The following is a 15,442-nucleotide window of genomic DNA, read 5'->3' on the forward strand; positions in this document are numbered from 1 at the left end:
ATAACATTGCAATATTCTAAACCAAAATTTAAAAATTAGTCACTGAATGATTTTGGGTTTTTAAGAAACCCATTGTGTACATCATTAACACATTGTAATTTGTATTTTTGTTATGATTTGTGTCTATTTGTGCACTTGTCTATTTAACCTAATAAGCAAAAGTTATAACTATAGAATAGGAAGCAATTTGTGAACATAAAGTGCAGTCGCACGGGTAGATATATTCTATGGTACCTCATGAGGGTCTAAGTACTTTGAAAATCAGGCTATTTAATATGGATTTAGGAGCCTAATCTAATCTACCTATCTATCTACATGTGGAGGTAATAATCATTTGATAAATCTACAGAGGCATGTGATAAATTTATCGTGCACCTTTGATTTCCTCACCTGCCATCTGCCCATTAATCAGTATGCCCCAGGATTTATTCTAATAGTCACATCCCCTACGCAGTTTCAATCCCATTTTTGAAAAGTAATTTGCCAGAGAAACATTGCTTCCTCCTCGGCTAATATACGGAATTTTTGCCAAAATTATTCCAGCTTAGTGCCTAGGATGGACTAGATTCAGTCCCAGACCAGAGACAGATTTTCCATACATGACTAACTTGGATTTGAAATAAGAGCTTTATCTCATTGGAAAAGGGAAATTCCCATCTTCCTAATGCTTCCAAACATTGGATCTTGTTATGCCTTTTTCTGTTGGATTAAATAACCACATAAATACTTGTAGATTGTGATCAAGTCACCCCTTAACATTCTCTTGGATAAATCAATTAGTTTGAGCTTCTTTGAAGGGAGAATTCCCAGCTTCCCTACGGGACACACACCAAGTGCTGCTACCAGTGGAAGGACTCAAGATGACATATTTCAAAGTTTGTCATTTTTTATGTGTAACAATTTTAGGTCATTCTAACGCTCTCTGAGGTCAATTGGCCTCATGCTAATTAAGGCCATTGACTTTATCAGAAAACGGATACAAAAATAGTTCCAATAAATATTCAAAAGTCTACAAAACAGTTTTTCCTGTAACACATATATGGCATGAACACAATACATGTGATATGAGATGGCAAAAAAGGTTTAATTGGTTCTCACTTGGGATAACCTGCATAACCTTGGGGTTTTGCTACTTACGAGCAATGGAAGCATACCAAAGTTATGCTGATAAAACCTTTATATGCCATGTCACACAGTCATGTTCCCATCTCTCTGTATGTATCTTTACATATATATACACACAAACAACATATTTATGATACAGTATTTGTTCTATAGAGAAAGGTCTTAAATTATATTAGCATACTGTAAACATGCCTAATACATTGAATAGGATTTAGATACTTAAACATGAGAATATGTTGCCTCTTTTTTTCCAGAAAAATAATGCTTAAAAGGAGCTTGCCTATCTTTTTCCATTTCCTGGTTTCAATATACAGCTTATTTCCTTCTTTGATTCTGTGCCAATTATGTGAATTACTGCTGACCTCAGCAAGTCTGCTGGACAGTCGCTCAAATGAAAATGTCATATGATCATGGTTGCTATGGTACATTCATAAATAGTTTCAATTATCTTATGACTTAATAAAACTACTAATTTATTTGTACCAATATTTAATTCAAAGGCTTTTGATACAAGTGGAAATTTCAGAGAAAGAGCATAAGAGGAATGGGCGGGAAGAGGGAGGGAGACTATTTTTAGTCTAAAAGGCCAACTTTAAAAACACACAACATTGTCAAAAACATAGTGAAAAAAGCAGAAAAGGGCAGAGATTTGTTCATAAGCTAAAGAATTCAGGAGTATCTGGAGAGCAAAACAGATTGATCAAGTGGTTTTAATATTTTGAGCTGTCTTCTAAAACTAAGACTTGTTGTTATTCTCTTTAAAGTTTTGGGCAGACAATATTGACAATTTTTTTAAACCGTGAGGTCAGACATATTGTAGTGATGCACAGGAAAAAAAAAACATTGAAGAGAAACAGAATGGATGGAGTGAAAATTTCACTACAGGGATTTAGCCTCATGGCTCCTATTTCTATAAGTAAAGTATAAAAACACAAGAATGTTCAGCCAATGGTACCATTTTACCCCCCCCCCCCGAGAAAAAGTCTTTTTTGTGCACTGAGGTCTGACTAGAAGACCTGCTGAAAAGTTAAAAGAAAAGTTAAAGAAAAGTGGATGTCGTACTGTGGTAACATCTCGCAGTAGGAGGTGACAAGACCTTTGCCTCTCTTGAGTTCTTTATTGTTTGACCTGCAATCAGTACAAACTTGGATTTCACTGAGCCTTCTGGTTTAATTAAACTGAATTACCGGAAATAAGAGTGAAATCAATGGACTAAAATGATTTTTTGTTATAGAGAAGGTAAAATAGTTCAGAGCCTCCAGCCTGTGGAAAGAAGTACAAGAACTAACAAAACAGTTTACATTTCATCACATACTGTTACTAGCGACACACTGTACAGCAAATCTGCCTGTGGGGAGAAGCTGTCAGTTTTTATTGCATTTTGGGTTCCATCTCTGAGGTTTGATTTTTGAAATTCTTATTTTATATAAGGTATAATATGAAGACAAAGTAAGAATACTGAATCCCTGAGGGAGACACTCTGTATGAAATAAAATCTGACTAAACGTTTCCCTGTTATTGCTGCTGCTGTTTCCTCTAGTCCAGTGGAGGCTGGAACATGTTAGCGCAAGTAGAAAGTCAAATAGCTAAAAAATATCAACTTTGGAAACTGACTAAGAAGAAAAAAACGTGCACAAGCTCAAATTAGGTATCTCTTACCCTTTTTTCCATTATTGAAATGTATTATCAACTGGAGCAAGTCTATCATCACTCCCAATATAAAGACAGGTTTGGGCTGAACGTAGGACTTTCACAGTTGGATTCTGGTCTTCTCTATCTCAAATGTCTGGCAGACTCCACGGTGAGTGCCTTTAGAAGCTTTCAGCAAATCTTTTCTCTTACAAGGAGTCTATCTTTGACCATTTGTATTTGCTACTCCTTTTTCCTTTCTATCATTTGCCTTAACTGGGAATTCATCCTTTTTGGCCACTGAAATTCAATTATGGTCCAAATTTTTAAAAGGTAATTAGGCATCTCTTATTGAAATCAAATACCTAAATACCTTTAAAAATCTGTCTTTATATGCTTAACCCTTTTGGCAGTTCTCTGGTTCTGTCTGTCTGGTTAATTGGTAGAACTTGTCAGAAAATTTTGGCAAAAAAATGTCCATTTTGAAAAGCAAGAGAATATTTTTACAACAATTTCTGGACCAGCTCTAAGAATTGGCGTCAGAAGTACTTCATTTTGATTGTAAAGCGAAAAATTCATAAGCATGAGCAAAAAGTACTCAGACAATACTTGATGCACATGTGAAAGTTTGGGTTTTACTCACAGGCAGGTGAGCAGCAAGTCCTTGACTTGTATGCACACATTATGCATTTGTACAATTAAAATGGGTCTGTGAAAAATATGTGCACTTTTGGAAATGTGGCCCTTAAAGATACACCATTGACATGAAAACTAGTTCATTTTTAAAAAGGAAACAAAAATAGTTTCAGAAACTACACTTGCTTAAATCCACCCATGTCTGTCATTCACTTGCCAGTGTATCTTGATCAATAGAGATATCAGACATTCTACCATCTTCTGATGCTTCGTTGTAACCTGTCCTCTTACATGTACATGTTGAGGGATCCCCAAAACCTGATTAACTACCATGTAGATTTTATTATCAAAGCACAACAAGGAGAGAGAAAGACAATAAAAATCACACTTTCAGTTTGTCCCATTGATTCTAAAGCATCTTAATCTTAGTTTTCTGCATTTTATTATTTTTACATATTCCCAGTAAGATTTAATTTTGTCTAAATTTCAGGTAAGTGGGAAGTCAGCTTCCATCAGACCGGAAAGATAAAAGCTATCCTTGTTGGTTCCATCCAAAAAAGTCATTTTGCACAATTTCTTTGCTCTTAGCACAGCCATTTCACATCTCCTTGTCCTAACTATAGTGTTCACTAACCATACAGCAATTTGTTACTGAATAGCTGACCTGAAATTTATCAGCGATAATTCTTCTTTCCAAAGAGTAACATGGCATGATGATGTCATCTGAGGCATAATACTTCATTTGGATGACACATCAAACCCAGGAATTTTGAAAAGGTCAGAGTTAGTTACTGACAATTTGCTGGTTTTACAAAATATCCAGCCTGATAAATTTGAAAGAGGACTTATAAAAATAAAGGAATGAAGGGATCACGTTCTGAACATTTTGATTATTGCATTTCACTTTGTTCACTGCTTGTGCCCAAATCTTTATAGAGTAGGTCAGTTTACTGCTCTTTAAAGGTAGGTGTGAATGTGTGCGCATTTCTTTTCAGACATAATTACTTAAAAAAAAAAGAACTTCTATGGTTGATCTTAGTTTTTAATAATAACAAATAATACTTTAGATGATTTCCCCATCTTTAGCTCTTGAGCTTTAACAAGGTGGGTAACCATTTTTAAACCCATTTTACAGATGACCAACTGAGGCTAACGTGATCAAGCGGCTTATGTGATGTCTCTAATCTCACAGAGCCAGTCAGGAATTGAACCCTAGTGTCCTGACTCCCAGTTCTATTCTCAGTTGACGTGACTCGAGGTGCCCATTATGTAAAAATCTTTGTCCCTTTGAAGTCAAAGGCAAAACACCCACTGACTTCAATGGGTTTCACCCCTTCTATCGGTGAGTTCTCTAACACGTTCAATACTAAATCTCAAAGGCTCAGAACAATGATGGTTCACACCAAACCCTGAAACAAAACATGTAGTACCTGGTGCTATTGGATTTATCCACTTGAGCTGCAAGTACAATACCATCACGCAGACACATATATATAGCACGCTTATACTTACAAATACTAGGCTAGAGTAATAATCCACAAGCACTGGTTTACTGAAATACTGACTTAACATACATGTGATCTACTGGAAAAAGTAGATTTCAAATGTCTTGGTCGATATGTAATATCTTGGAGAAATATATGGTAGTACTTGACTATATTTGATTTTATTTATTTTGCTATGTTGTTGTTGAAGAAAGAATCTCTTTTTACCTGCCACGATAGAGTGACATCCATATCCATCAAGCGAGTACATACAGTCTATCAAGTGAAACTCCATAGCAGTGTGCATGTTCAGCCATGATGGGTAGATGGATAAAGAAGATGCATCCTGTATTTAAATCCCATGGTAGTGATTAAATGCAATATGCACCTTCTTTAATTGTAAAATTAGAGCGAAAAAGAAATTGTAAAATTACAGGGAAAGAACCTTCCAGATCTTTATGCTGCAGGATATGCTAATTTGCCAAGGCAATGGTTACTTCAGAAGTGGTTTTCAGTCACTTCTCTTAAATATGAAATAGGGCTGACATCACATAATGGATTGAACTATCCTCAGTTGTTCTAATTTGCAATTAGTCTTTTCGTGGAATACTGCAACAACTGAAATACTGTTATTACAGCAGTAAATTAGTCTCAGAGACCCCATCTTTTTTCTAACATGAAAATAATACGTTTTCCTCTAATAAAACATCCAAATACCAAGAAAAATAACCCCAAGAAAACACTACTGAAACGAGAAACAAACAATGATCTATGAGTGAGTTTTGCAACAGAAAAAAACCAGACTATTTATGGAAAGAACTGGAGGCCTACTTTAATAAAAGGAAAGAATTTTTACATTTACAGTGGTATTAAAGCAAAGAGTGCTGTTATCAAATCCTTTAATAGCCAAACTTTATTTTTATTCAGCAGAGGTGGAGTTTGTTATATTGGGTGAAAATGTTTGTGTGTCACTGTGACATTTTGGGTTCACCCAGGCCAGTAAGGCATTAAGGTCTGCCTAGTAATTGGTGTCTTGTGGCTGTGTAGCTTTGGTTCAGAGCTCTGGTCCCAACAGCTTCCTAGCAGTTGACAAGACTCACCCTGGCTTTGCACAACCAGGTTACCCAAACGCAGGCTAACCTTAAAACCCTTTCAGCCCTGAATTAGCCCAAAATTGTCCCATTGTAGGGACCAGTCCCTCTCACAAGACCCTCACAGAAAAAGTATTAGGGTCTCTGCCTCTACAACCTGTCAGCTTACTAGAAGCACACACTTTACGGAATTTACCCAACACTGATGATTTATAATGAAAGCAAAATAAGTTTATTAAAGAGCATGGATTAAATGATATCAAATAAAAGAATAAAGGTAGAGACAGCCCTGGACATTCAATAACAGACTTAAAAGTGGCCATTCTTCAACAAAAAAAACCTTCAAAAACAGACTTCAACGTGAAACTGCAGAACTGGAATTAATTTGCAAACTTGACACCATCAAATCAGGCCTAAATAAAGACTGGGAGTGGCTGGGTCACTACAAAAATTAATTTCCCCCCTGATGATACTCACAACTTCTTGTCAACTGTTGGGAATGGGCCACATCCACCCTGATTGAATTGGCCTTGTTAGCACAACAAAAAGTAATTTTCCCTCTGTTGATATTCACCCCTTCTTGTCAACTGTTGGGAATGGGCCAGATCCACCTTGATTGAATTGGCCTCGTTAGCACTGACCCCCCACTTGGTAAGGCAACTCCCATCTTTTCATGTGCTGTATATTTATACCTGCTGTAGTGAGGTGGTGGGATACCCCACAGCCCCACTGAGGGCCGAACCTCCCCTACTGCCAACGTGGGTGGAGCCACCGGGTCCGGCACCCGCCCCTTAGAGGTCACAGCCCTGACCCGGAAGTATAAAAGCCCGCCTGCAGAGCTCAGTGGAGCACATGCTGGCGGAGAGAGCAGACGTCCGTGGCCGAGCTCCCGCTTGGGAGAGAGCCGCAGGCCGCGACCGGCCTGCTGACTTACCAGGCCTGCCAAGTCTACCTCTCGCCAGGTACCCTGAGGAGGACTGGCCAAGCCTGCCCCACGCCAGCTACCCTGAGGAGGAGCCGAGCCTGCCCCGTGCCAGCTACCCCGAGGAGGAGCCGAGCCTGCCCGGTGCCAGCTACCCTGAGGAGGACTAGCAAAGCTGCCCCGTTCCTGCTACCCTGAGGAGGAACCGAGCCTACCTTGCGCTACCTACCCAGAAGAGCCAATGCTGGTGGAGAGCACCGACGACACTAGGACGGCCCAGGTACCATACGAGGGGGAGTGTGGAAGTAGCCCGGGGGCAGCTGACCCCAGTCTGGCTGCTGCACTGCCAGAGCCGATGTCAGTGTGTTGCGGCCAGGATCCCCACTGACAGCAGCGAACGTCCGTCACTGCTAGGGCCCCGGGCTGGGACGCAGTGGAGTAGGAGGGCCTGCGTCCCCCCTGCCACCCACTCCTTGGTTGGCAGACTCCCCCCTTTTTCCCTGGTCTAGAGAGGCTGGGACCTGCTACAGACCCTGACCCAGCCCCTGCTTAAGGCCTGGGTTACTGACTAACTATTTGCTTGCTGCCCTGCCCTGACCTAGGGCCTGGGCTGCTACAAACACTGACCCCCTTAAGGGCCTGTTTGTCTGACTGACTATTTGGTTACAGTCCCGCCCTGACCTAGGGCCTGGGCTGCTATAGACATTGCCTCAGCCCCTGTGTAGCGAGGTGGTGGGATACCCCACAGCCCTGCTGAGGGCCGAACCCCGGCCGAGACTACTACATCTGCCTACTATTTTTTTCACTCCATATCTGATGAAGTGGGTTTTAGCCCATGAAAGTTTATGCCCAAATAAATTTGTTAGTCTCTATGGTGCCACAAGGCCTCCTCGTTGTTTAAACAAATAAAAGTGAAAACTCACATCTAAAAGTTTAAAACTTCATCTAGCAGGATACCATCTTTTTTCAAGATGTTTTTTCCTCATCCACAGTCTTTTCATCTTTTTACTGGCCAACGTGGCCAGAACCAATCACAGAGAACAAATTGCTTGGTTTCTGTCTCTTTAAGGTGAAGGATCAAGATGGAGTCTCTCTCTGTCCCTTATATTCCCAAAGGAATTGTCTTTGTCTTAAAAGTAAGGAAAGCCTCCTGGTGATTCAGTCTCTTGTGTCTGTCTGGGATGCACGAGACATGTTAATTCTCTGTCTCTGGAGTTCAGTATAAACCCAGCTAGTTTAGCTTGATGGCTTTGTTTACTGCTAATAAGTAATTGAGGTAAAAACTTGTTGCTTTGTCTAGGCAAACCTGTTTATTCCCTTTACCTATGTTAGGCTGTCTGGTCTTAAACATGTCCTAGTAACATTACAGAGAGAGAGTTTATATCTGTACACATAATGTTGTTACATACATTTCACAATGAAATTGTTGTTACATATATTCCACTGTGGTGTTAGTTTTCAAATGATACCTCAGAAGACATATTTTGAACAAATATTATTGCAGGAGTGTGTAGGGTGAGTACAGGGGTGCCTTGGGTCACAGACATTGTAAACGTCATTAAAACATATTGCTAAGTAAAAATACTTTAATTTGCCAATCTTAGAATGAGTATATGTGTATATAAAATATATGTACATACATATAAAACACACATACTTCCTAAATATTAACACTTTCAAAATACTTACATTACGTACATACATAATACACACACACACACCCCTTACATACATATACATTACATTAGGAGACAAATGACTCATTAAAAAATAATTACCTAACCATGATAAAACTGAGTTGGCTATATTGACTTGTTTACCTGTGGTGATGCAAGTTTTAAACTAATTAATAAAAATAAGAAATGTTGCTGAGAAATGTAATACTACAGAAGCTCCAAGGACTTCAAACATTTAGTCAGCAATTAATTTCTATACCATATAACATGTTTAGGTTGACACAGTTCATCTCCTTCAAATACACAAAACTCTGCGTTGACATTAAAGCTATCCCCTAGTATGGGAGATAGCTAATTATTCAGTGATGAATTTAAGAGTCACAGTATTTGTATCAGCTGTATAATAAAAACAAGATCTGCAGCTACTGCTACAATGTTGCACAGTCTGTTCTTTAAATAGATCTTACTCTATTTGGTATTCAGTTTGCCTACTCCTTGCCTAGATATTAGTGATACATTTATAAATGAACTTGTTTTCAAGTCATCTCCTTTTCCCAATTTTCCCTAATTTGCTCCTGAAGAGACCCCTTTTAAAATGCAACCACCAGTTATTCATAAAAATGTGACCTGCCTTTTTTAGGATATATTATAAACATGATTGCTGTATCTCTTCCTTGAAATAGCTCAACTGAGTAGAATACAGCCCCAAAGCCATCGAACATTACCAGAGATAATGAGAGCTTACATGTTACAATTGCAAACCATGCACTACCAATATCTCTGCAACTGTGGGTTTCAGTGATGACCTGGACTTTAATTAAATGTTACTAGTAAAGAAGGAATCAAGGAAAATGAGATGGATGAGAATAAACTACAGACACAGTTCATTATTATATAATGTACATCCTTGCTAATCTCTAGACCTCACAGCCTAGCAATAGTATTCCTCAATTTACAGACTACTTAAAAACAGATAAACAAAAAAATCCTTTACTGTGTCTCTGATGAGAAACCTTTTAACTACCTAGATGTTGCTTCAGTGCAGAGTTAGGCAGTTTATAGGAAGGTTAACATCTTTACCAGTTTTAATATAACCAGTTCTAAAATGCCCTCCAAGTCATGTAATAAAATATTAAGATTTCATGAAGAGATACAGTGATGCAACAGTGCAAACTTTCATACTACTAAGTGTATCTCCTCCATCATTTACTAAAGCTGGTGCACCCTATATCACAATAATTTTCTACTCATTTTGTATCACATAGGAAGGAAAAAGTTAATGAGGAGCTTTGGCATTAATAGCACCCACTCCAAAGGAAAGCAAGTGAAGCAAAACGGTAGCCCCTGGCAATTTTGAGGAAACAAATGCCGCAAATGTACTGGTTGGGAAAGTGGTCTTTTCTAATGGCAGAATGGGAAAAGACAGCTATATAATTTCATCACAATTCAGATACCATTTTTTGGTGTGGATTCTGAAGTATAAATCTTTTCTTTCTTTGAATTTAAAGTTACATTTAATCAATATCCCCATTTTGATGTTCTCTTCAATAACAATACTGTTCTCACAAAGAAATTTCCCCATTACATTTACTTGAATTTGATTAGTATGCAATTAGAAATTAAAAAGAATCTATACTCTGATATAATATTCAAGACTTGGCTCGACAACTCTAATTTTGATATACTTTTGTTTGAAATGTTGAGTCCTGCCCATATTTCAGTTTAAAACATTTTATCGTTGTGTTAAAACACTTTTAAAGCTTTATTCTATATTTGGCACAAGACGGCTATATTTTCAAATGAGACTGATTTTTTTTCTTCCATTCTCTACAACTATAAAAGCAAATCTTTTCTTGGTTTTGCACTAAGCTTCCTGGCAGGGTTGGATAGAAGCAACTTTCACATAGCTAATGCTAAGCAGTTCTTATACCTGATCTGCAGTATACAATGAGGTCATGCATCCTCCTCCCCCCCCATTCCCTCACTCCTGCAATATTATGCGGTTATATCTTTTTTATATATATCCTTCTCTGGGAAGACAGCTTACCTGTCACTGACTGCAGACATATGCCTACCAGTCAGAAAGCAAGATTTCAAAATTTCCTCTGTCTGCGCTGCAAACTGAGACAAAGCATCGCTTTCAAAGATATGAATGTGTCCGACCCAAGAATGACCTTGGGTTAGATACGGTATGAAAGCGATGCACTACTGTACTGGCGCAGTGATGTGGTGACTGTATGCCTTGTCTAATCATTCCAGATGTCCACGTTGAAATGATGATAAGCTCTTTATGTGGAATGATGTACATACTGCTAATACAGCCCTTTGTGAAACTCATCAAAGAAAAGGCAACTTCTGACAAAGTCCCAGAGACAGGCACATGTAGAGAGCAGTGATACAATTCAACTACAAGGAAAGCACCATGAAAAGATGGAATTCAACAACACTTAAAGGATTGTTTACAGCAGCATAGCTAAGACACTAAAGAGTCAATATGATCAAAGAGTACTACTTTCATATTCAACATGGATCTGCTTCTCAATGCCCCTTCACAGACGGACCTCCCTCATATTTAGACCCAATTTGCCTCAATCCTAATTAGACAGTCTATTTTTCCTATTACTGTAAATTACTGACACCAGGGGAGGGAGATGGGGCTGTATCCCACTGTTGATAATGGGACTTACATGTTATACATCCCAAACAATCAGGAAAAGAATATAAACTACAACATGATAGTATTTAACTGGTCATTGAAACTTCTTTGCCTTTATACTACATAAAACTATCTATCTGTTTCATACTGCCACCCATCACTGTAATATCTCAGTGCTTCCACATAAAATCAATAGCAAAGTTCCTAAATAGACCCCATAGAGACTTTAACACTTTTTGTGATAGATCTCTGTTTTAGGAATTTTGTTTTTATTTGTTGGTTCAGTTGGTTGTTACAGTTTTTTATTTTCTTTTATTTTTCAGGGATGTCATGTCACTGTTGTGGGTATCTTTCTTGCTATGGTAGAAAATAATTTTTGAAAAGGAAGGTATGCAGCATTTCCTAAAGATGGTAAACTTTTGAGTCACCCAGTCTCCTACAGAAGTTTTATTCCACAGCCAGATCCCCTTGACTGAGAACACTTTGCCCCCAACTCTCATGCGCTTCATCCTATGTATTGTGATCTGCATCATCCCAGAGAATCACAGCTGTTGTGGAAGTTCATACATTGAAATTCAGAACTGACTCTTTTAGAAAAGCGTCACAGGCAATTTACTTTCAACATTGGTGATTGCCAGATTTGGAGAGAAGGACCCTCCATTTAACCTATCAGCCAAAAAATGTATACAATCAGATCCTGAAATTTCCCCTGACACCTGCTAGCCCAAGGAAAAATCGTACTAGCCCAAGGGAAAAAAAATACATATAACACACTGCCCTCTAAGAGTCATGCCTCTGAAGTTTAAAACAACTGTGTACTATATTTATTGTCAATCAACTTTCTATTTAATAAATTTGTTAAAACATACTCTAACTTACCCCAGCTCCTGAGTTTTGTTATGCTTTCTTTTATCTCTATGGTTTCACTCCACTTTTTTCCCACTGCTATACATCATGTTGCATCTTTTCCTTCTCTCTTTCTCAACCCCACACTAAACTTCATCTTTCTTTTCCTACCGTGTCTTCTGTTCTCTATCTTCTTTCTCTCCTTCTCCCTCTGTTTTGTACTTTTTATAATGTATCCCCCTCATTCCTCACATTCACCCACCCAACACATAGCTACTCGCACAAACTCACATGCCGTACACTCAAGCACTACCCAAAAGCCCCTCCGCATCCTCCCCACAGACACATATATGCACTTATCCACTCACAAGCTCACCTCTTCCTGCCTTTCCCAACCCTGAAGGTAAGAGAGCCCCATATCCTAGGCTACTCTGTTTCCTCTTTAGTCCCACTCCACTACTGTCCTGAAAAACAGTGTAAAGCAGAAACCACCTGGCCTACTCTGCTCTAAGGATTGTCCCCACAACCCACCCCTCAGGGAAGAAGCCAAAAATGCCAGATTCTCTGTACCCTGTCCCAATCAACTCGCCAACCTGTTCCAACATTTCCCTTACCCAAGCAACCACAGGAGTGGGTTTTTAGAGCCCTGCATATTATACAACCCTTAATCATCAGGGTAACCTGTCCTTCAAGCACAACTCTTTTGCAGATACTTTAATATATTTTTTCACATTTATTCATACTCCCGCAGTATATATGTAAGGAAATTTCCCGTCAGTAATACGCAATTCCACCAACATTTGTTATAAGCTCAGTAACATTATTTTCCACTTTCTCTGCTCTGAGAAGGCAAGAATGCCACAATATCAAGTGACTGTACTGGCAGTAAGCCACTGCGCTCATGGTTTATTTGGTAGGACGAAGGCATCAACTACCTGACAAGGTCGATGACTCTCTCCCTTGGAGCAGTGCTGACTGGCTCATCATTAATCATTATGATCTGATCTCCTGGTATAAGTTTTCCTTCAGAGGGGCCGCCTGGAGAAAAGTGAGAAATAAGCAGAGGTTAGTAGACCATTATAAACACATGGACAGCCTCCTCTATTGTGCAGGTATTAGATATGGTTTGGCTTGGAGGTCTAAAGCACTTTGCTGATAATACACCCTCACCAGAAAGCTAACAACCTAAATGTACATACCACAGTGCCTGATGTTAGGCTCCTAAAATTATATTTAGGCACTTAAATAACCAAGACCTGATTTTCCCCAACAAGTCAATGGGAGCTTCAGGTGATCAGCACCATTGAAAATCAGGCCACTTTTATTTAGGTGCCGCTATGGAATTACAATAGGACTCTAATGTTAGGCGCTCGGATATGAAAGCTTTGGCCAACAGCTTTGGTTTCCAACTCTACTGAAATGTAAGGTTATGATTTCTTGGTGGTACATCATCCCCTTGTAGAAGGTTGAGATGAGCAAAACTCAAACTTCTGACCACCAGGAAATTCCTTTTTGTTCTCTAATAGTGTTAGATGCAATCCTGTAGGTGAGCGTGAATGGGTTATCAAAGGAGGTGAAGAGCCTATACATTTTCAGCAACTGTGGGGTTGGCCGAGCAAAGGTATATGTGTTACTAGGGCATATTGTGGCAGTGCTGCAAGAGGGTAGGGTTACAGTTGCATGGGCAACCTTAACTGCGCATTTCCTAGTTTTCAGAAGATTGAGTTTTGCTCAACTCAACCTTAACTTTGTATTAACATAATTATTTGCCACTGAATTTCCTAGGTTTTTGACCAGGAAAAGAAATGCTCCTGTTAGGAATTAATAGCCTGAAGAAGCAAGGAGGACATCATCATCTGCTATAAATGAATTCGAGTGCTGTGTGTAATACTGGAGCAGTGGTCTAAGGCAGTGGTTCTCAACCTGGGGTTCAAGGCAGAGGTCTTCCAGTGGGTACATCACCTCATCTAGATATTTGCCTAGTTTTACAACAGGCTACATCAAAAGCACTAGCAAAGTCAGTACAAACTAAAATTTCATACAGATAGCCGCTTACTATACACGGAAATGTGAGTACAATATTTATATTCCAATTGATCTATAATTATATGGTAAAAATTAGAAAGTAAGCAATTTTTCAGTAACTGTGTGCAGTGGCACTTTTGTATTTTTATGTCTGATTTTGTAAGCAAGTAGTTTTTAAGTGAGGTGAAACTTTGGGGTACGCAAGACAAATCAGACTCTGAAAGGGGTATAGTAGAATGGAAAGGTTGAGAACCACTGGTCTAAGGTAAAGCTGGTAAACTGGGGTACACTGTTCCTTTGGGAATGGAGGATATGGGATTTCTGTGGGCATCCAGGGACCAGTGGCTGGAAAACACAAGGACACTTTGAAGGGACTTGGAGCCATCTATTGTCAACTTGCAGGGCAAAGACAGAGGAGAGTGCTGGAGGCATGTGGCAACAAACTTACAGCCCTGGATGCCCCCAAGATGCATCACATGCAGGTTGGGGTGCACTGTCAGAGCTGTGGAGTTGGGGTTCAGGCAGGTTGGGGTGCACTGTCAGAGCTGTGGCATAGAGCCCTGTGCCCGATTAGTGCAGAGACCTGCAGCAGGACCAGGATCCGGCAGGTCCCACAGGACCTGCTGCCATAATAGTGGGAGCATGTAGGAGTGGGTATTGCAGGATTAAAAACAGTCCCGTGCAGGGCTCTAATGTGCAGTTTATGGGGGTTGAGGTGCATTGGCAGAGCTGAGGCAGCAGGGTGGTTGCGATGAGGGGATTGAAGTGCACAGGCAGAGCTCAGGGTGCAAGGGAGTTAGGGTGCACTGGCAGAGCTGAAAGGGTGCCATGCCTCCCTTGTCTGAGTCCTCAAACTCTCTTGCCTCCCATACCATCCATTTCCATTTCTGCCCCCCATAACATTACTGGTTCCCTAAACTCCTCTCCCCCAGTTCCCACACTCCTCCGTCCCCTGATACACCTCCCCTCCCAGAAAGCATTCACAGATCTAATTCCTCCCCACTCCCACTAATACTTTGATTACATTGTCCCCAGAAGAAAATTGCTAGCCATGACTCACAAAGGGTAGCAACCCTCCCGGTCCAGAACTTCTTTTGTCTTAGGTGAGGACTTACGATGAAATTATTCTTAGTTATATTAATTGAGGAGTGAGTTCACAGCAATCAAGAGGTCCGTGATTCATCCCTTTGTTAATACTTCTCACTTTAACAGTATAAGGCAGCAGAAGGAGATTCTTTTTTGCGGGGGAGGCGGGGAGGGCTGTACCTCGGGAAACCTTTTGGTCAAATTTGGATTACCAATGCTACTCCACACATCCCCATGAGGCACACCAAATTTCAAAGCATCTGATT

At 39.8% G+C, this 15,442-nt stretch overlaps 1 protein-coding gene across 3 annotated transcripts in view; it reads right to left on the reverse strand.

The window, feature by feature from the left end:
• FRMPD4 (FERM and PDZ domain containing 4) overlaps positions 1-15,442 on the reverse strand; it is a 453,075-nt gene that overhangs the window by 79,647 nt on the left and 357,986 nt on the right. For all 3 annotated transcript variants that reach the window (XM_054007791.1, XM_054007784.1, XM_054007798.1), the window contains exon 4: positions 13,001-13,103. In XM_054007791.1, coding sequence (XP_053863766.1) covers positions 13,001-13,103 — 103 coding nt within the window. The remainder of the gene's footprint in view (positions 1-13,000; positions 13,104-15,442) is intronic.

Source organism: Malaclemys terrapin, chromosome 1 (assembly GCF_027887155.1).
Source record: "Malaclemys terrapin pileata isolate rMalTer1 chromosome 1, rMalTer1.hap1, whole genome shotgun sequence".
Lineage (NCBI taxonomy): Eukaryota > Metazoa > Chordata > Testudines > Emydidae > Malaclemys > Malaclemys terrapin.